This window comes from Phyllobates terribilis, unplaced genomic scaffold, assembly GCF_046119375.1.
Source record: "Phyllobates terribilis strain yellow unplaced genomic scaffold, ASM4611937v1 Scaffold_7__3_contigs__length_470593459, whole genome shotgun sequence".
NCBI classification, from domain to species: domain Eukaryota; kingdom Metazoa; phylum Chordata; class Amphibia; order Anura; family Dendrobatidae; genus Phyllobates; species Phyllobates terribilis.
Window position 1 is genome coordinate 347,809,290 of NW_027362767.1, and position 21,618 is coordinate 347,830,907.

At 38.6% G+C, this 21,618-nt stretch overlaps 1 protein-coding gene and 1 long non-coding RNA gene across 2 annotated transcripts in view; both read left to right on the plus strand.

Annotated features, from left to right (window-relative positions):
• Nucleotides 1-1,975: 1,975 nt before the first annotated feature.
• Nucleotides 1,976-3,708, plus strand: SOX3 (SRY-box transcription factor 3). The gene has a single exon (XM_073637910.1). It carries the CDS (start codon nt 2,124-2,126, stop codon nt 3,045-3,047), a length of 924 nt encoding a protein of 307 aa, XP_073494011.1. The 5' UTR covers nt 1,976-2,123; the 3' UTR covers nt 3,048-3,708.
• Nucleotides 3,709-13,978: 10,270 nt separating this feature from the next.
• The window catches only part of LOC141153212 (uncharacterized), a 70,711-nt gene continuing 63,071 nt past the window's right edge, over nt 13,979-21,618 (plus strand). Inside the window, exon 1 of the long non-coding RNA XR_012247264.1 lies at nt 13,979-14,093. This is a non-coding gene — a long non-coding RNA (uncharacterized lncRNA). The remainder of the gene's footprint in view (nt 14,094-21,618) is intronic.

Consider the following 21,618-nt stretch of genomic DNA (forward strand, 5'->3'; position numbering starts at 1 on the left):
TGTTACCATGGCAAAACGGATTCTCCCGCCAGCCCATCCCCCACCTGCAGCCAGCTGGAAAAAAACCCAAAGACCTGGGAGGAGGGATGCATATCCCACAAATTATAAGGAAATTCAAACTTTCCAATGGACACAGCTGAGGAGCTCAGAAAATGGAGAATTGGAGAAGAAGCACCACTCATTGTTGTGTATTTATGATAAACTTGAGTAGATAAACAGGTTCACTTAATTCACTTTATCTCAAGCTTTGGTTTTAGGGAACAATCCGAAATTGGTTTTGATCTAAAAGTCCCAAAGTAATGGCTGAGAGTAAAAGTAAGATCCCATTGCTGAATTACTGCAATGTATGTGCAGACCTGGAGGGCTGGATGCACCTGCGCCCCCACAAGCCTCAGAACACAAGGGAACTTTATTCTACCCACAAAACAAGTACAGAAGTGGGATGTTCACTATTGTTACCCACCATATTGACTGATAAACACAGGTCTGTCCACACTGACGCCAGCCATCCTTGGAAAATACTACTTTGTAATCTATTTACTGCTTTCTTGGATAAACCTGTTACTACAAGACACCTGAATAGGTGCAAACAGCCTCCGTGTACAGTGTGATGGTTACACTGCGATAGTGCAGCAGAGAGGACTAATGTGCGAAAACCTCTTACAAATAGTGGAATGAGAGCAAATCTAATCAACTGTCAATGTTTATCCTGCTCAGTGATGGCCTGATACAGGGACTATACAGGATATAATCCTAGAAATTGTATCTGTATGTATAGATAGATAGATAGGCTCTATCAATATCTATAAATATTATCTATCTAGCTACCTATGTCTATTACCCACATATATAATGTACTCTTTGACTTTTACACAAACACAAGTTGTACAAATAATGTGTATATATTTATATATATATATATATACATATATATATATACGCACACACATATAAATATATATACATATATATACACACACATTTTATATATATATATATATATATATATATATATATATATCAAGTGAAATGACAAGGACTATTATGTAGAATATACAATAAATTATAAAGTATATTTATTCTATCTGCACAACCTGTATTTGATTAACAAGTACATAAGTATGTGCATATATACTTATGTTCATGTTACTCAAATACACGTTGTGTAGATAGAATAAATATACTTTAAACTTATTCTAGATTCTATATAATATGTATATAACATGTGTATATATACAGCCTTTGCCTGTACAACCTGTATTTGTAGGAAAAGTGTATATATATATATATATATTTATATTTAAATATCTGTATTTTTCACACAACTACTGGTTGGACAGGCAAAGTCTATAATTATATATATATATATATATATATATATAAAGCATTTAAAGCATAGTTATCTATGTATAAACATAAATGCATATACGTATATATATATATATGTATTCTTAACCGGAACAACCCGTATTTGTGTAAAAACTACACACACAAACATATATATAATGTGTGTGTATCCCTTACCTGCACAGCCTGTATTTGTTTAGAAGTAGCACATAAGTAGAATATGAGAGACTGCAATTAATGCAAAGGAGATAATAAAATACATTTTACTTTAAGAATGTAAAACTTGTATTGTGTTTGTGTCAGATAATGGAGCTGCCTTTCCTCTTCTATAGCTCCCTGGCATTAGCCGCATGAAGTCCTGGCCTGATGCCAGTCTAGGGTGATGGAGCTTGCAGTCGTTTCACAGAACCCACTGAGATATAAGTGTGACAGTAATAATTTCATAACTTGATTTAGAATAATTGGACATTATTAACTATTTCTAGTGCGGAGGGGGGCCTGAAATGAATGAGCTGTGCGACACGGTGGAATCCAGGAAAGGGTTAACACGACTCTGAAATTTGAGAGTGGGGGCTGGGCTGCGAGGCTCGCACCCGATTGGCTGGCAGGATGTGATTAAAATGCAGTCAGTCAGAAACTCAGCAGTTCTTATCTGGGAAAGTTTGTGTCCTGCGATCAGACCGTCCCGTGGAGACTCTGCCGCCTTCCTCCTCCTCTGCTTCTTGTCTTCTCCTTTGGGTTTCTCCTGCGATCCCCAACTCACCTCCAGCTCCGAAATGTATAGCATGCTGGATCCAGACATCAAGAGCCCTGTGCAGCAGACCAGTGCACAGACTGGGGGACCTGTGACTCCAGGGGGCAAAGGCAATGCGACCACTCCAGACCAGGACCGAGTCAAGAGACCCATGAACGCCTTCATGGTATGGTCCAGAGGCCAAAGGAGAAAGATGGCTCAAGAGAATCCAAAGATGCACAACTCTGAAATCAGCAAGCGGCTGGGGGCAGACTGGAAGCTACTGAGCGACCCGGAGAAAAGACCCTTCATAGATGAGGCCAAGAGGCTGAGAGCTGTCCACATGAAGGAATACCCGGATTACAAGTACAGACCCAGGAGGAAGACCAAGACCCTCCTGAAAAAGGACAAGTATTCTCTGCCTGGCAATCTCTTGGCTCCAGGTGTAAGTCCAGTAGCCAGCTCAGTTGGAGTTGGCCAGAGGATTGACACTTATGCCCACATGAATGGTTGGACTAATGGGGCTTACAGCTTGATGCAGGACCAGATTGGGTACACTCAACATCCTGGCATGAACAGCCCTCAGATCCAGCAGATGCACAGGTATGACATGACTGGTCTTCAGTACAGCCCTATGATGTCTTCTGCTCAGACCTACATGAATGCAGCTTCTACCTACAGCATGTCACCAGCAGCCTACAACCAGCAAACCTCCACTGTCATGAGCCTGGGATCCATGGGTTCGGTTGTCAAATCGGAACCAAGTTCTCCACCACCTGCAATCACTTCTCACACTCAAAGAGCTTGCTTAGGAGACCTGAGAGATATGATCAGCATGTACCTTCCTCCAGGAGGAGATGCAAGTGACCCATCTTCCCTCCAGAACAGCAGACTACACAGTGTCCATCAGCATTACCAAAGTGCAGGGACTGGGGTCAATGGCACTGTACCACTAACGCACATTTAATTGCGACTTTTGCTCCTTCTAAAGACACTTTGCTTGCCTGACAGGCATCACAGAATGCAGAAAACTTGAGGACAAGGAATCAAAAGGGTGTTTTTTTTTTTAAATTTTTATTTTATTTTTTTTTTTTTGTGTACAAAGTTTGCAGAAACTTTCCCTATAGAGCACAACATGCTGAATATTTGGGGTGTCCTCTGTGTGTGGGGGGTTACTCCGAAATATAAGGTTATTTTATTTTTTTTGAATAAGGATCTTGTATCTTGAGTTCTAGAAATTTTAATTGGGACTATTAACCATAATCCAATGTTTACACGTTTTTCTTGAGGCGCTCAAGATTTCCTTGAGTTTTATCCAAAACTGTAGATTTTACTATTAACTTTTAGACTTTACAAAAAAAAAACTGTGCGGGTCGCAAACGCAAGAACTTTTTCTTTTTGCTTTCGTTTTTTTTTTTACTATTATTTATAGTAAGTTGTATTTTTTCTTTTTCAATTCTGTATAAACTTGTAAATTTTTATTCTTTTTTTTTTGAGTTTGTGTCCTGTTTAAATGAAGTTTTACTGTGAATTGTTTTTAACATATCATCGAAAAAAAAATAGTTTTTTTTGTTTTATTCGGTTTTTACAGACTTTTGAGTTGGAAGTAAAAACACACAAATCAATAAATTTTCTAAGAGGAATAACAGTTGACTCGTTTATTTTTTTTCTGCATGAACGTTTGCTCGATTCTGGTACGATTGGTTTTAATGCGTGATATAAGTGTGAAAAATGCTTTACTTTTACAGCTTAGCCTCCTTTTTGCATCAATTAAATAGATGTTTTTTTTTTTTTTGCATGCAAACTCCAAAAAATCATTTTCCATTCATTTTTAATCACAGATAAGTATATAAAAATATGTCTAAACATTTTTTCAGTATTCTTAATTTTCCCTACAAAATGTGGTTTATTCAGGCCAGTGCAATTGTACTAGTTTGCCTGGCCAGGTTAGTTTTTTTTTTAACATTTGCAAGTTTCCTAAAATATATACTGTACAGAAAATAATTATTCCTTTTTAAATATTACAATTTACATTTTTATGCTCTAGAAAAAAAAACATTTAAATGACCATTAAACTGCAGATAGCATGTTTTACAGTCTTAGGGGTAGAATCATGTCTTGTGTTTAATAGCTAATAAATCAATATATTTTTATATTATACCCATCTACACTATGATAAAAATCAATGTACTGACAGACAACCTTAATCCATCTCTTCTGACACTGGTAAAACCTGTTAAACTTGGTCTTGTTTTCTCAATGAGGTTTTTTATGGTATTACACAAGCTGATCAGCTTAATGTCAAACTATTAATTTCACAGCAAGGTAGATAGCTTCCAGCTATTAGCTGTTTTTTTTTTTAATTCAGCTGTGATGCACCTGGTATAGGGGAAAAAATGAAAAGTTTAGCAATATTGATGTGTCGTTAAATGAAGAATAAATAAAACTTATTATCTCCTGCCATGTAATTTATAGCATTTCTAGGGTATATTATATAACAACCATGAAAGTTATTATGCAAAGCCAACACTTGGGAATTGCTGCAATGACCAGTCATATAAATATGTAAAAGGCTTCCCTGAGGTTTGCTGGGCACAGCTGGCTTCTTTGCCCCCCACCTGCCATCTGTTGCTCCAAGAAGTGGAGTTTTCTTTTCTTTTAGGAGCACAACTGGAGTGTGGAGAACTTTATATATTGATCCTCTGGACTGTACACCCATAATCACACTAGGAGTCATTAGGACAATATAATTGTTTATTTAAGTCTTATTATATATTAATGGTCTTTACTAACTCTAGGCTATTATAGTGACAAAACTGGGGGTTGGTAAAAGTCTAACATTTGTAGAAAATATGGTAAAATACAGGTGAAATGCAAATTATCTAGATCTAGAAACATATTTTTAGCTCTGGAACTATTAATGATATTACATACTAATTAACTACATACCGGTATAATACATCACATTCCATTTAAAAATGGCCTATCGACTATAAAATATAAAGAGGAGGGTGAAATAATGGCCTAAATATAATAATAACGAAGAATGCTGTGACAAGGTTACTTTTAGAGCACCTTGTCACACTTTTGCAAAAGTCTGTATACCTTTCGATAGTTTTTTTAAGCATTCAGGTAACATTATTTTTAATCTTTTAATTAGGTGTTTTATTTTTTCCTTTATTTGAAAAGGTAAAAATGACAGAAAATAAACACCCGAAAAATAAGTATTTTGATAAAGCATGCTGGCTAAAAAAAAAAAAAAAAGCAAAAATGACAGAAAATAAACAACTTAAAAATCAGTATTTTTTTTTTATAAAGAATGCTGGATAAAAAAAGGTAAAAAACGCCAAAAAAATAAACAACTTAAAAATCATTATTTTGATAAAGAATGCTGGCTAAAAAAAATAAAACATGCCAGAAAATAAACACCCCAAAAAACAATATTTTGATAAAGAATGCTGCTTAAAAAAAAGGTAAAAGCGCCAGAAAATAAAAATAAACACCATAAAAACTCAATATTTTTTATAAAGCATGCTGGCTATCGAAAGAAAAAAAAGAGACATATGCCAATGAAGGTTCAACATAACACTGTGTGTGAATAGAGGCTTATAATTATAATCAGCCTGCATGATGAATTGCGCTCACGTGCCCTCCTTTGGGGAATGTGTGAAACAAAGTTTCCATTATTGAATATTCTGGTATCAAAAATATAGATACCTTAAAAAGTTGCTTGTATTGTGACCGTACCAGAGGGCTGTAAGTAATTGAAAGTATTTATTACATTACACAAATCTATATGAGATTCAATAAAACTTTTTTCATTTCTTTTTCAACAACACCCTGCCTAGGAAATAAATAGAGTTCATGAGATGAACCGTCATTATTAGACGTATGCACAAAGACGCTTATGTGGAATAATTAGAAATAATGTAAATGAGATTTCTTTTTAGGCTACATTCCCACAATAAGATTTTGGTGAGCTTTTTTTTTTTTTTACGCTGCGTATTTTTGAAAAAATGCAAATAAACCTATTTTACTTAATGGGAAAATCTGCAACATCAAAAACTCGCCAAAAGATCATCATGGGAAGTCATATACAATAATTAATCTTTACCTGGATATGCTGGACCAGTAAGCATCATCGTAATCTATTATGGAATAACATAGTAGTCTTCACTATTCTATTCAAAGCAATGTACTAAAAAAAGTAAAAAAAAGATAATCCTATGGTTGCATTTTATTCTGAGCCTATAAGCAATATCCCAATGTGTTTCTTCTGTAGGATACACTACATATGTTGAGGAATCTTCTTCGATTAACTGCACTTATGAACGTCGCATTAACAGGATAGCAATTTGTGACCCTGGGATTTGCATGAAAATGACTGAGGATACATTAATGCTAATGCTGGTCTTTCTACATTTTTTTTTTTACATATGATTTGTCAGAAAAGATCTAAATGATTACATTCTTATGGGCTACAAATTGATGCGTGCAGTACATTAATAAGTTTTCATCAGGTCATCAATTCACAGAATATAAAATAAGCAAAAAAAACAACAGCAAACAAAAGGACGAGTGTATGATACATTTTTTTTAGGTCCTGAAAATAGAATCATCAAACTGCTACCGACTTACCAGATAATTTTCAAAGTTGATTAGATGGTAATATTCTAGTTAACACATATAAAACCATCCCTGATGTCTAGGTACGGCCCAATTTCAAAAATCCACCATGCCCAATCCTTCTGCCTCTTGACATTTGCAGTTGGGGTGATGGTTGGGGGCACTATAGACCCTTATACACATTACCAATTCCACAAAATTGTGAAATGTTAACTTTGGATTCACTTCCTACAAGTTAAGTTTTTTTTTAAAACTGTACTGAAGTATTATTTAATGTGCTACATTTCCACACTGGGATATCCCCCATTGAGCAGAGCAACTCTACTGTCTTTTCGGTGTGAAATCCACAAAAATACGCATCATTCTATTTATTCTTTTCCATGGCAAAGACAAAAATCCACACTGATTTTTTTCTGGTGCTTGTGAACAGCATTGCAGAAACCCCATTCACTTGCATTAGTGGTGGTATTGATGTGGATTTTTCTATGACTTCTCCCCATATCTCCTGTCAATTGAGGGGATATGTGAACTATTGCACTGGTTTTTGGAGTCCTGTCTGCTGTCATTTCCATCTACGCCATAAAGGTCTGAGATAGAAATCCCCTGTAAGGTGAGTGATATGACATGGCTTCAACTTAACTTTAAAGGTGGGAAAAAAAACCTCTACACTAGATTTTGCTTTACAAGGTATAAGAAGAAGGTGCATGAAGCAAGGATTCAAATATCATCAAGGAGAAAAACCTCAGTGTACAACACAAGTCTGGGGTCATACATCACAACACTTGTTGGAAAGACTTTATGTTTTAACACTTGTGCTTTAATAGGATGTCCCTTAGTGAATAAGATGCTTATCAGACTCGGTGCTCGGACAAGAGTAGTGCTGTGCAAGATAAAAGCCTATGCACAGCAGAAACACAGCATTATAAAATCCCTTGTCACTGAAGAAGATGGATCAGGAGGTTTAAGGTCTCGTTCCCATATATTGGACTATCCATTGTTTTTTTCCCTCCCATAGTTTTCTATGAGATGGTTCCCGGCATCCAGATCATCTGTTATGCTGGACTGGTCATGGTCCTTCGATGGACACATCTTGTTCATATGTTGTATCCAGTTTAGGCATTGAGCTGTCCAACAAATTGATACATATGAAATTGACTGAGTTATATAACAACTAGAAACATGGATATTTTTGGGCTAGGTTTTCCATTTATGAGTCGTCCAGTTGTTTTTCATCTCATCCGGTGCAAGTCACGTTGTGCACAAGTGTGGCGTACATGGCTGGATCAGAAAGCACTGGGTACAACATGCTTGGAGCTGGCTCCTGGACTCATCCAGGGCCACAAATGAAATCTATAAAATTAGTTCTGGCATCACTTTCCCTCTGGCATTCAACAACCATGTCAAAGGGATAACACAATGGATGCCCATATATATAGAAATGAGGTCAAAAGGGAGTTGTTTGGGACTGAATAATGGGATAACCCATCCTTAGGATAGGTCATCGTTGTGAGATTAATGAGGATCCAACACTGGTAAACCCACCAATCAGATGAAATCTTCTCCAACTGAGGCTGGATATAAGTGAAGTACAGGGTAAAACACAGCACCCCCTTATATTGCTTAGTGGTCTCTTCTGAGTACTGCAACTTATCTCCCATTCAAGTGAGTGAGCGTTCTACCACCTACCTTCTTACTATGGGAGCATACCCAAAATGGGCACGTGAATGAGCTTGTTTGAAAATGAACAATATAGGGTTTATATCTGATAGATTGGTGCTTCTCGTCTATGTAAAGTGGCCGCTCTTATAATTTACACTTATGCGCTTTAAGCTATAAAACAGAAGACCCAGTTGTTGGTTCCCATATGGATGGGAGAACCCATTCCATGCCTATTAATGCAGAGCAGCGGACTACATGCAGTGTAAGAGTCACCATCTGGAGCCATTTTTTGCACACATTTTCCATAGGTCCCATTAAATCAGTGATATTTTATCTATGTATTAGAATATCTACCCCGTTGTCACATAAAGCTGTGGGTATTACCAAAGCCCTCGTCAATGCAACTGACTATCCAGCCATTAATAAGTATAAGACACAATATCTTGTCATAAGTATAAAAAGACATAAGTGTGAAAAAGACAACACAGCCTGCAAACCAAGCACAATGAATTTCCACTGGTGTTGTGAAACTTCTAATATGAGGTACCAGCATTACGCTGATGTGAAAGGGGTTAAATCCCTATTGCAGGTGTCAGAGAGTGACTCTAAATTTATCACTGTAGCTTCAACTTCTTTGTTAAGCTAGCACACTGGGCACAGGCTGTTTTGGGACGCAGTGCCATCATGCATAACCCCGGACCGGCATAGACAATCTGTGCTTCTCCAACTGTTGTTGAACTTCGACTTTCTTTGTGTTCATCCAACTAGGTATAGAGCAGCAGAAACTAGTCCACCCATGACGACTAAACTAGTGCACTTACAGAGATACTGGCAGTAGTCACCTGAGAATCATGTATGAACTACAATAACCGGTGAAGCTTTATAAATGAATGTGTGCTCGTAGCTTCTGTGTCATTTCTGCTTCTCAGTGCTTGCTTAATGTTGAAGCCAATCCCCATAAGTTTCTACCGTTCCACCAATGTGAAGGTAGCCATACATCTTCAATACCAACAGTAGACAAGTACGCTCATTTTAGCCAAGCATGCCAGCTTTGGTTAGCAATGGAGCGTGAAGAATGGAATGTTTCCAGATATCTCTGGATACGACTTATCTTCCCTAAGAACATAAACTTTGGGCATTGAAATTCAACCTGCATTCTCCTTTCCTCTGGCATCATCTGTCATGGGAGAATCCAGAGGCCCTTATATACATAAGATCTGCACTTTTTCCTGCCAAAATTATAGTCATTGATGCTAAAATAAGCTTTACTGACCAGTTTAATAGCAAAAGTGTATGATAACAGACTAATCAATAATTTATTAATCAGAAGAGTCACCAGTGATTCCAGTAGGTAGGATAAGGCTTGCAGTTATCTGGTCCGGAGGTTCCTGCATGATAGATAAGATATGTGGTTGGAACGTTTGATAAAACATAAGTAAAAGTGGCACTCACTGCTGACATCTCATCAATTATTCCAACATGGTACAGGGATAAGAAGTAGAGACATTCGGCTCAGTGCTGTGTGTGTCTACTTCACTTTAGTGGAGAGATCACGATACCTGGGCTGCAATTGCAGAAATTCAGAACCATCGATGGCATGAAATGAAGGGTTTTGTTATACCAATGAGTTTAGGCCAAGTGCCGAAACGCGTTGGTGTAATAAAAACCTTCATTTTATACAATTGAAGGTTCTTCATTTCCACAAGCCACTTTTGCGAATTACTATCTGGAAGAATTTCTCCTCTAGCCACAGGGCCACAGCCACAGATTCTAAGGCTCTTATAGGTGTTGTGTCCATACACATCCACCCCATCATTCTCACCCCATCATGTGGTATTGCCCTATTGCACCCTTCTGTCCCAATCAGACCTCAGCAATTGTGTCTCTAATTTATATCCCTGTACCATGTAGGAATAATAAATACTTGATGAACCATCAGTGGTGAGTGCCACTTTCACTTATCTTTTAACAAAGATTCGTCACTGTGCTTTTTTTCTAAGATGAGCATCACCATGTCTGAAATTTATCAAGTGTGAGTGACAGCAGTGCCAATGTTTCTCTTTCATACGACTAAGATATGCAGTTGATCCTTCAAAAATCAGCAAGTTGGCCACCTTTATTACTATTGATACTAATACAAGCTTTTCTAACAAATTGTAATAACATAAGTGTAACTATGATAACAGACTTTTATAAGTCCAGCCAAGAGATTTGTAAGTAGATAATAAACAACCAAAATTATATTCTCTTGGTCAAAACCGATGCAATGTAGCATAGCTAAAGTTGTAACCACAGGTATAGCTTCCAATGCATGCCAGTGTTACCTTTCTTTTGTAGGCATATTTCTACATTAATGATCAGGAAAAGTAATTTCATCGGCCAGTTTTGCAACAGTGTTTGACTGTTTTAGCAAGAGGGCCCTTTTTTCCTTTTTGTTTCAGAGCTGTTGTTATGTGATAGCCATTGCTTTATCTGCATAAGACCACAATGGTCTACTCGGCATTGAATCAAACTATTGATGTATCTATCAAGAAGAATTGAGAACATTGGAATTGATGGTATAAGTGACACACTAAAAAACCCTCATTGTTTTAAGGACTCTCATTATGACTAATAAAATTTTCTTGCCTATTCCAATGACCCATATTGGTATACCAGAATAGATAAAAGGTGTGTAATAAAAAATAAACAGCCAATGATAAGATAAAAAAACAACATATGCTTCTACCTAAACAGTTCATTCAGAGGCTAATCATAGGTTTTGGTAAGAGAATTGATGAAACGTGTTTTCTTGGTAGCATCTGCATTTTTCTATAGACTAACGAAGACTACTCTACTAATCAATAATGCAAATGAGCGTTCACTACAGTATTCAATGCCTTACAATGAATGTCAATGGCAGACATATGCCTTTTTGCATATAATTGATTACATTTTTCTTTGTTTTGGGTTCTCCTAGTATGGAGCCTCCATAAACTCACATACATCATGTATATTGTACCAGTTGTTATAATATCTTTAGTCAACAAAGAAAGAATTGCAAATAAACTTCTTGGTCAAACCCAAACAATCTTCCTTGCCACTAGAGATCAATTATGTCTAGTACACCTAAACTAGGGTGACTTTTTTTGGAAACCAACGATAATTTTATCTACAGTTGGCAGATCTCCTTTTCTCTAAGTAAGAAGAAATGCAAAATTGTCTCAAGGGCCTCAATTTTCAAAAATTATTTTTTTTATAAGGCTTTGTATTGCCCATACACATTAGATGAATGTCATAGGAATATAGGTGGAATCCACTGTACTTGGGGGCATTTTAAATGTCTTACAATAGCAGATGCGGGAAAAAGAAGAATTGGGTTGGTTGGAATTCAAAATGTCTAAGGTTTTTGCTCTGGTGAAAGATGAGCCACTCTCAAAAGTATCTTGCACCCGCTCTTCAAAGAAATCAGCTTGGTTTAGGTGAGCATGTAAGATTCTGATGATAAGAGCTCATTCATAAATTAGTAATTTTTTTTCGAATGCAAAATATGGAATGATCAGTGTTTTGGATAAGATTTTCATTAATGTTTGGTCATTGTTTCTTTTCAGGGTTTTATTGGTGGTTTTCTTGTATGAAAAAAAAATTGCAAAGCTCCTCCTGACCATGGCATTGCATGCTAAAAATTTTCATGGATGACCTCCAAGTGCTGTCTGACGTTTTCACAGACACATAGATTTGTATTGAAGAGTTTAATCAGTAACTTGGATCAAAATCAAATATGGCTCTGCATTTGATGTAGACTCGCTGGTCTGCCAAAAGACAGGAACATATGAACAGAAACATAGACTTCAACGGGCACACATTCTATCAATAAAAAAAGAAAAGAAAATTCATTCTTAAAAAACCAATGTTTGAACAAGCCCTTAGGCCTCATTCAGAAGTCTGTTTTTATCTGGAAGGTCAAAAAATGTTGTGTGCTGGATACAGATGAGCGGACTGGTAGAAGTTCGGGTTCTAGTACCCGACCCGAACTTTAGTCCAAAGTTTGGTTCAAGTACCAAAACAGTACCGAACTTCAACCAGAACCCGAACCTCATTGAAAAAAATGGAGACCTGAACTGGAAAAAAAAAGATTCTCTCTCTCTCACAGACTTACCCCTGAACTCCGAACACTGCAACTGACTTCCGTGGAAAGTCCATGTTCAGCATTTAGCAATGGACAGTAACTGTCCGGTAATGAATGCAGAACATTTCTGTTTGGGTTCGCTCATCTCTAGTCCTGAATCATATTTTCATCAGTATTTGGTCAATGTGTCAGTTTTCCCCATCAGTGTTTCATCAGTAAAATCCTCATATGCTTAAAAAAATTTTTTAAAGCTTCTCCCACCTATTACAATGTTACTCACAGACAGCACACGGTTGTACATGGATGGCTTCCGTGTGTTCTCCATGATTTTTAAAGACCCATAGACATTATGAGTGATTTTGATCCATGACTGGGATCAAAAACTTACAGACCTCCAAAACTTTTTTGCAAAAACATGTCTGAAAAAAACCACAGTCATGTGAACAGCACCATGAAAAACAGATGTCTGAACAAGGCCTTAGAGAACATTCCATGTTTGAAGAGCTAGATGGTAATCCTTACGGGCACTTTAATGGCCACTTCAATGGCTTTGAATAAAAGAACAAAGCAAGAAATTATTTTTCCCCAGTTATTTTTATTTTTGACAGGAAATGCTTTACAATAAACCAATAAGCTACTATTTTTTGAAAACTTCCAAAAAATGTTAGCGCTAATGATTACATAAAAAAAAAATCATATTCAAGGTGTTGACAAGTTGGAGACGCTTAGAGTATATTTAATGCAAGTAATTAATTTCACTTGTTGACATTTTTGGATATATCCAGAAATGTCTCTGGTATTTAGTAAATGATTAGGAATGTTTCAGGGGCCGGCATTAATGTACTTTCAATTTATTTCAAAATAGTGTCTTAATTGAACAACTCTTCATAGCGCTCTCCAAACAACTGTTCTACAAGCGGGATAATGACCTGTATTTACCCAGCGCATTTAAAACCGCGCATTCAATTATAAAGCAGAGACATTCATTATGTCACTTTTAAGCTGGGATTCGGGCAGTGCATTTGTGTGCTCTGGCTTTACTGGGAGGCCCCATCCAGGGAAGAGTGAGGGTGTTCCATGGGAGAAAAGACCATTGTTGTTATTTCTGCTCAATTATAGCTGAATTTGATTAGGGCCAAGTAATTCCAAATGATCTTGCGTCGGTTGAAAGTGATGGCCGGAATAGAGCCCATGACCTTAGGTAATCAACAGCCACATATCTGAAAGAAATGCCTTGTTATTAGAGATCTCTGCTCCATATGCCATTGAACATGATATTATTATGAGCATGCATGTCTGAAACCTTCCATTTGCTGTATCTAGAAGAGATGAGAAAGTCTGATGAAATTCAGTTTACTGGATTATGCTCACCTTGCTCCTCACCTGTCCTGGCGCCACTGCTCCCACTGCTCCTCCATTGACTCGCTTCCTCCCTCCAATAACAGTCTTCACTTTCATCTTCAGTCTTCTTCACTCCTCAGCGCCGCTACGCATCATGCGACAACATGAAGATGCATCACTCCTTGACGTCATGATGTTACTTGAGGCTTATTCAGCTTCAGAAGCACCAAAGAGTGAAGACAGAAGAATAGACAGTGGTCAGTTTCACAGCACTACAAGGTGAGAGGAAAAAAATGCAATAAAACCGCATGTTATTTGGTTAATGCCCTATGTGCACATCTTGTCAATCCCTAGTCTATTAAACATAACCTATCGACAGATATGGCGTTGCTTTTCGAAGAAAGCAGCCATGTTTCGCTAACTCTGTACAACCTCTTTAAAGAATAATTGGGCAAAACCATAAAATGCATTGTAATCCATGTAAAGCACCGAATGGTGTCACGATCTCGCCCATCTTCTGAATATTCTCACTTTTAAGAATTTTATGATCTAGAAGAGAAGTATAATTACATGACTCTTACACACCATCACTATATGAAAAAGAAGCCAAAAGATCTCGATATTACATTACTTTTGGGTTTGAATTCACCCCTAAAGGGGTTCTCCAGCATTTGATATTGATACCTCTAGAGCTAATGACGGCTGATCGGTGGGGGTGTTAGGTGTTGGACCTTCACTGATCTGATAATGAGCATCTGTTCTGTAGATACCTCGTCAATATCAGATACATAGAAAACCCCTTTAGCAAATTTAGAAGTTATGAATTTTGTAGATTTATTTCACAGTATCTTCAAGTGGATTTAGAATCACACCAGGAAATGTTTTTTTTTTTTTCAGAAACCTCTTTATTAGATGGCCACTGCTGACAATTTCACAGAATCTAGTATGGGAACCAGACTGTCCCCTTACGTCTCATGTTTAACAAAAAAATCATGAAAAATACTCTTTATATTTGTCTTTTAACTTTTTTTTCATCTGAGATAATCAGAACCAGAAATCTCCCACCCTTAATATTAATAGTATGCCCATTAAGTCAAGCCACATGTGTAGGTGAATGGAGGAAAGGGGAGTGAACAATCGGTTCATGACTATATTATGTATATGGCGCCAGATTATTTCAGAGCCAATGTAAAAAAGGCATCTATGATCCTTAGTATAGAGTATTTAAAGGACGCTTACACAGTATAGATCCATACCAAACACAACAAACACTTGAGGTTGGGAACATGGCTGCAGCACAGCTTGCCTACTGGTCATTTAAGGATTCAGTTATGGGGTCAGCAGGAGGTAAAGATACCATGTGGTTAATCCCCTGTAGGAGTTCTGCACTAGCTGATAACCCCCTCCTGGCTTTTTACAAATTACATTGGGTCCAGCTCCTTGTGTACAGATGCACCTGTTGCCCCCTTTGTGAGACTTATGTTCCCTTGTACATACAGCTAAATTAAATATACTGTTACATGCAAGGTTTTATAGATAGCACTCAATTTGGGTTTAGCGCTAAATGTGAACAAGGGTTTACTTATATTGTCATAGATAAAGAAGGAAAAATCTCCCAATCTCTATCCTGTAAAATAGTTTAAATTAAGGGACATGTTCGCCTACTTCATACCAAACCATTACTTAATGTGCCTATTATTTATAGGGCTGATGAAAAAGGAAAGGTGGCTGATCTCACATGTAAAGCGCAATGGAATAAATGGCGCTATAATAATAAACAATAATAATAATCTGCTGCGCTGTCCCAAAGAAGCAAGCTAGTGAAGAATCATACAGTTTTAATTCTCTATGAGTTTCAGATTCATGCAGAATTCTTCAAGAGTACCACAATGATGGAATGATACTACATACAGATACAATGCTGTGTTCCTTGGCCCCAGTTTACAAAAGGATTATATCTGTATGTACCATCATTGTGGTGCTCCTGAAGAAGTCTGTATGACCTCGAAACGCGTAGAGAATTAAACCTACATGATTCTTCACTATCACGTTTCTTTGGAACATTTAATTCACATTTAATGTAGCAGATCCTTTCTTTTTCCTCAAGACAGATCACGTTGGAACATTTCCAATATTCGGAGCAGCAGCAGCTGGATATCCATACAAGCCTTTATGTGGATATCCAAGGTGAATGAATACTGCAGCATTAATGCCCAGCGTACCTGGGTGATGCCCTATTGTGTGCTTTTATTCACCTTATAGCAAATCATTTATTTAAAGGGGTAATCAAGTCTAGACACATTATCACCTATTCATTGTAGATCCCGTTACTGGGGCACTCACCAATTGTCAAGAGGGGGCATTTGTGCCTTAAGTTCTTCCCTGACTACAAGACCATGGCCAGGAGGACTTGAATAATGTACCATTTTTTCTAGGAAGATGAAACGAAGAACAAGGGACATACATCAAATCCAGTAGATAGGTTACAACTTATTTAGGATGTAATACATTTTACAGGGTGGATTTAAAATGAGAAAATCATAGCTACTTTCTTCTGGAAATGACAGCACAATTGGATGTAGACTGTGTGGTATTGAAGCTTATAGCCCCATTCAAGTGAATAGAGCTGAGCTGCACACAATATACATAGCACATGGAGTAGAATAGCACCATTTCTGGGTTAAAGAAGCTAGATTGTCCTTTTATGCATCACAAGCAGTTTCTTAATCTGATGTATTATAGTGGTCCAATCATGACCTGAATCTCCAGATATTCTTTTTTTCCGGCTGATTCACTCGAATCGTCTACCAGATTTGATTTGTTTCAAATAAAACCGAAGGTTTTCCGAATTAAAAATGCCCTGACTGCCATGAAATTATGTTTTTTTTAATCTCTATGGTCTCTCTAGTCACCAAAGCATAATAAATGGAGGAAAGGGAAAGGTTATAAAAATAAAATAATTTATACTGACCTATCTTAAGTCCTTCCCTGTCTTACATCACAGGTTCCTAGTCTTTCACGTCAGTCTTTGTCTCTTCAGGCGTTTCCTCACTGGTGTTGAGGCCAGTGAATGGCCTCTTGCTGATGATTGGGAGCCAACAAACATCATAAATTGCGTCACCATCCAACCAAATTATGTCAATCACTCGCTTTTGCGCAAATTGTATGAGGGTGGACACAGTTCATGATGTGCGCCAGCCCCTACATGACAGCTTGTGACCATTCACTGGCATCAATGTCGAAGAGGAAGCACTGGAAGAACAGAAGACCAGCATGAAGGACCAAGGACCTGCAATGGAGGTGGTGTATGACAGGTGGTAGCCTAGGAAAAGTGAGTATAATGTATTTTAATATTTTAACCCCATTCCGGCCTTCAAAAGAATCCATCAAAATGGAAACCAATCAAGTGCAATCCGTATCAGAATCAGAAAATTTAAAGTAATTTGAACTTGATATGTTGTGGATTGATTCGTTCATCTCCTTTAATTATATCTGTTTTTAGGGTGCTAACCCTAATTTAGATATCATTAACTTGTATGGGAATTTTCATCCTGCAGACCCCTGAATGACAAATGCACCTAATCACATCCTTTCCTGAGAGAAAGACTGGAAGGAGACAAAATGCAAATAGGGTCTTATCTTGGAAAACAAATATGGAGGAAATAGCACAATTGCACTCATGTGGTTTGGGTTGTGTACACACATCCACTGAAAAACGCTTGAGACTACTGCAGACCAAAGAGGAGATAAAAGCATAGGTAATGGGAAAAACAAATGGGTTGATTCTGCGCTGCCGTAGGAAGAAGGATGACGTATGCCAATCTAATAGCAAGTGATTTATTCGCTGACGTGTTTCGAAGCATATAGCTTCTTCATCAGGACAACCATGTGGTTTTCCTGATGAAGAAGCTATATGCTCTGAAACGCAGACCACTTACTATTAGATTGGCAACCGTCATTCTTCTTCCTACGTGTTACGGGCCCGGATGGTGTAGCCACTGTGCCGTGGTACAAGGAGGGACCAGAGGGGTGTAACTAAGTGCCCACCTAGGCCGATCCTGGCTACACGGCGGCTTAGTTGACTCCGTGAACCAAGGAGGGACCGGGAGGGTGGACCAGGTGCCACTCTGGGACCGACCTTGTGCGAGAGCAGATTACTCCCATGGAGCTGACAGCCGAAGCTGACAGGCACTGCAGAGGACTGGCAGCGCAGGAAGACAGACAGGCGATAACAGCTGGTAGTCTGGAAGGCGGGCATGGCTGGTAGTCAGACTGGCGAGCACGGCAGGTAGACAGGCTGGCGGACGCAGCTGATATACAGGCTGGTGGGCATGGCTGATAGACAGGCTGGTGGGCATGGCTGATAGATAAGCTGGCAAGCATGGCTGATAGACTGGCCGGCGGACACAGCTGATACACAGGCTGATGGGCACGGCTGATAGACAGGCTGGCGGACATGGCTGGTAGACCTGCTGGCGGGCAGCACGGGGACCTTAAAACTGGAGAGGCAGTTTAATGCAAGCAAACAACACCATTGCACAGGCACCTCCATTTTGGAGAAGGTGCCTTAAATATCAGCTGTCCTCTGGCCGTTGGTCAGGGACATATTAGGATGACGAGCGTGGCCCCTTTAAGAAGCAGGGAGCACGCGCGCCCTAAGCACAGTGCTCGGGGATCTGGTGCGGTGCGCGCACCCTGGGCATGCACAGCCAGTGGAGCGGTGGACGCCGGACCGCGGCGGTAAGGGGATCGGAGTCTCTGACGGGCAGGAGGCAGAGACACCAGCGCTACACTATGGCAGCGCAAAATCAACCCATTTGTTTTTTCCATTAGCTATGCTTTAATCACATCCTTTGCCTCCATATAACTGTAGGTATAAGCAGACATAGCCCTAAAAAGTAGTTATGGAAGCCATATTAGTTCTTGTCCAAGATTCTTAGATGCAGGCGTATCTCAGAAATGAAGATGAGGTGAAATGTACATTGAAAGAACAAAATCTTCAGGGACAATGCATCACTGTAAAATTGGGAGCCTATTAAATTATAGGTTGACTTGGCAAAAGTCACAAACCCTTATAACTTTTCTGCACTGAAGCGCTCCAACCAGCAGTCCGACCTCTCGCTTTTTATATCCCTGCTAAGAGTTTGAACTCTTCCCACACATTACACTTTGGGCATGTAATTATGACAACAATGTATATCCTTTTCCTTTCCCTGCTTTGATAAATGACTGCTACTTCCATTTTAAGCCACGGATGTTTTTCGCGTTTTTTTCTAATCCGTTTTTAGCTGATGTCTGCATGTCTCTGTAAGCCTCAGCCAGACAGACCTTCAGCCATTCACCCGAGCACATTTCACAGATCTGCCGAGCAGGCTGAGCACAGTTCTGCTGAATATATTACATATGGAGGGATTTACCGACACTGTTCCTATCTTTTCTCCATTCTCGTTGCCGACTGTAATTTATATTCGCTGAGGTAACAAAAGGTTACTTTACATACTAAATAATATTGCAATAAATAATATTTTGGAGGAGGAGGGGGCACGATTTATCCAGATATTGTTGCAGTTTTGGCTCTTGTGTGGTAGTGGAGTGATTCTATGGCAAAGGAGTCTAATCAAGGTATTAAATCTGCTTAAGTAGCAATTTCCTAATCATGTTCTTACTGGAAACCAGAACATTTTGTATACAAAATAACAGGGATTTGTGAAATGTCTGGCTTGACTTCATCTCTTGACTCCAGGCTTCAGACATACAGTGTTGGTCACCATTATTGGCATCCCTTCATTTTTTTCATAGACTCTCCAATATCTTCAGAAATAAATGTAAATGTACCAAAGTTATATCCTCAGGATTTTTTAATTAGTGGTTCAAAGTAATACAACAATAAAACATTGCTTTACAACTTCCATGTTGCAATTTCATAGAAAAAAAAGAATAAACAGCATGTGCAGCAATAAAGGCACCCCTAATTATTACCTGGTTGCACACCCTTTGGCATTGCTGACAGCCTCCAAACATTTCTTGTAGCCATCTGTAAGCTTCTTGCACTTCTCAGCTCGAATTTCCTCCCATTCTTCCTTTGCAGTTTGTTTAAGCTCTTGAATGTTTGCAGGGTTCTTTATTCCAATGGCAGATTTCGCTCTCCCTAAAGATTTTCAATGGGATTGAGGTCAGGACTAGAGATGAGCGTTGTTCTACTCGAACTGTTCGCCAATCTCAAATTCGAGCTGTTTTGGGCGGTGTTCGAGCCGGTCGGCGAACACGAACAATTTGAGAAAAATTCGGCTGTTCGAGGTTATGTTCGATAACTGTTCGTGCACCAAAATCATAACTGGATTTTTTCTCAGTAATGATGAAAATTAATGTTAATACGCAGTTTGAGTGTACAGCGGGGCGGGGGGAGGGGCAGGGGATGGATCTCTGCAGGAACAATGAAGATCTCCATTTTTTTTTCTCTTTCCCGCATTTGCAGTGGGGAGGTGCAGTCTGTCAGCCTATCAGCAGCGCACACACGGAGCGAAGTGCTTTTTTTCACACAAGCAAGGGCATGTGTGATTGGCAGTGTATGTCACATGTCCTTGCCCTATAAGACCAAGCCATTTTCCCCGTCGCCACCATTTTCTCACTGCTGCAGCTGCGTGTTAGACGGCACCGCTGTTGCTGTGTGCGCTATACCTTGTTAATTTCAAGCCAATTTTCGCACAAATATACAGATAGCTTGGGAGTAGGGAATAGTTGTGATTGCAGTCCTTTTAAGGACTAGGTTACAGCATTTCCTACGACTTTTATCAAGCAGGTCTGTGCTCTTAAATAGATAGATTGTGGGAGTAAAGACTAATTGTAATTGGAGTCCTTTTCAGGACTAGGTTACATCAGTTCCTATCAGTTTTTGCCAGGCAGGTCTGTGCCAGTGCTGTGCAAGTTTTTTTCACAGCATTTGGCTGAATCTAGCAAAGCTAATCCTTTTTGGCCTATTGCAGAGTGTGTTAGTCAGTGGAGTAGCCTATCTGTGTTGCAAGATATACCACCTGTGTATAGAATACCAATTTTTTTACTGCACCTAGTGAAGTAAAATCTTTTGGGCATAGCATCATTCTATTAGTCCATCTATACTGACCTCCATCAGGTTGCAAATTAAAAATAATTTTTTTCTGCATCTAGCTCTGAAAAAATATTTGGGCTTCTAGCAGTGTGTGGGACTTGGTCTATTAGTCCATCTATACTGACCTCCATCAGGTTGCAAATTAAAAATAATTTTTTTCTTCATTTATCTCTGAAAAAATATTTGGGCTTCTAGCAGCGTGTGGGACTTGTTCTATTAGTCCATCTATACTGACCTCCATCAGGTTGCAAATTAAAAATAATTTTTTTCTGCATCTAGCTCTGAAAAAATATTTGGGCTTCTAGCAGTGTGTGGGACTTGATCTATTAGTCCATCTATACTGACCTCCATCAGGTTGCAAATTAAAAATAATTTTTTTCTGCATCTAGCTCTGAAAAAATATTTGGGCTTCTAGCAGTGTGTGGGACTTGGTCTATTAGTCCATCTATACTGACCTCCATCAGGTTGCAAATTGAATAAAAAAATTTTCTGCATCTAGCTCTGAAAAAATATTTGGGCTTCTAGCGGTGTGTGGGACTTGGTCTATTAGTCCATCTATACTGACCTCCATCAGGTTGCAAATTAAAAATAATTTTTTTCTGCATCTAGCTCTGAAAAAATATTTGGGCTTCTAGCAGTGTGTGGGACTTGGTCTATTAGTCCATCTATACTGACCTCCATCAGGTTGCAAATTAAAAA

Coding starts and splice junctions, on each gene's coding strand:
- SOX3 (XM_073637910.1), top strand. CDS start 2,124: ATGTATAGCATGCTGGATCCAGACATCAAGAGCCCTGTGCAGCAGACC.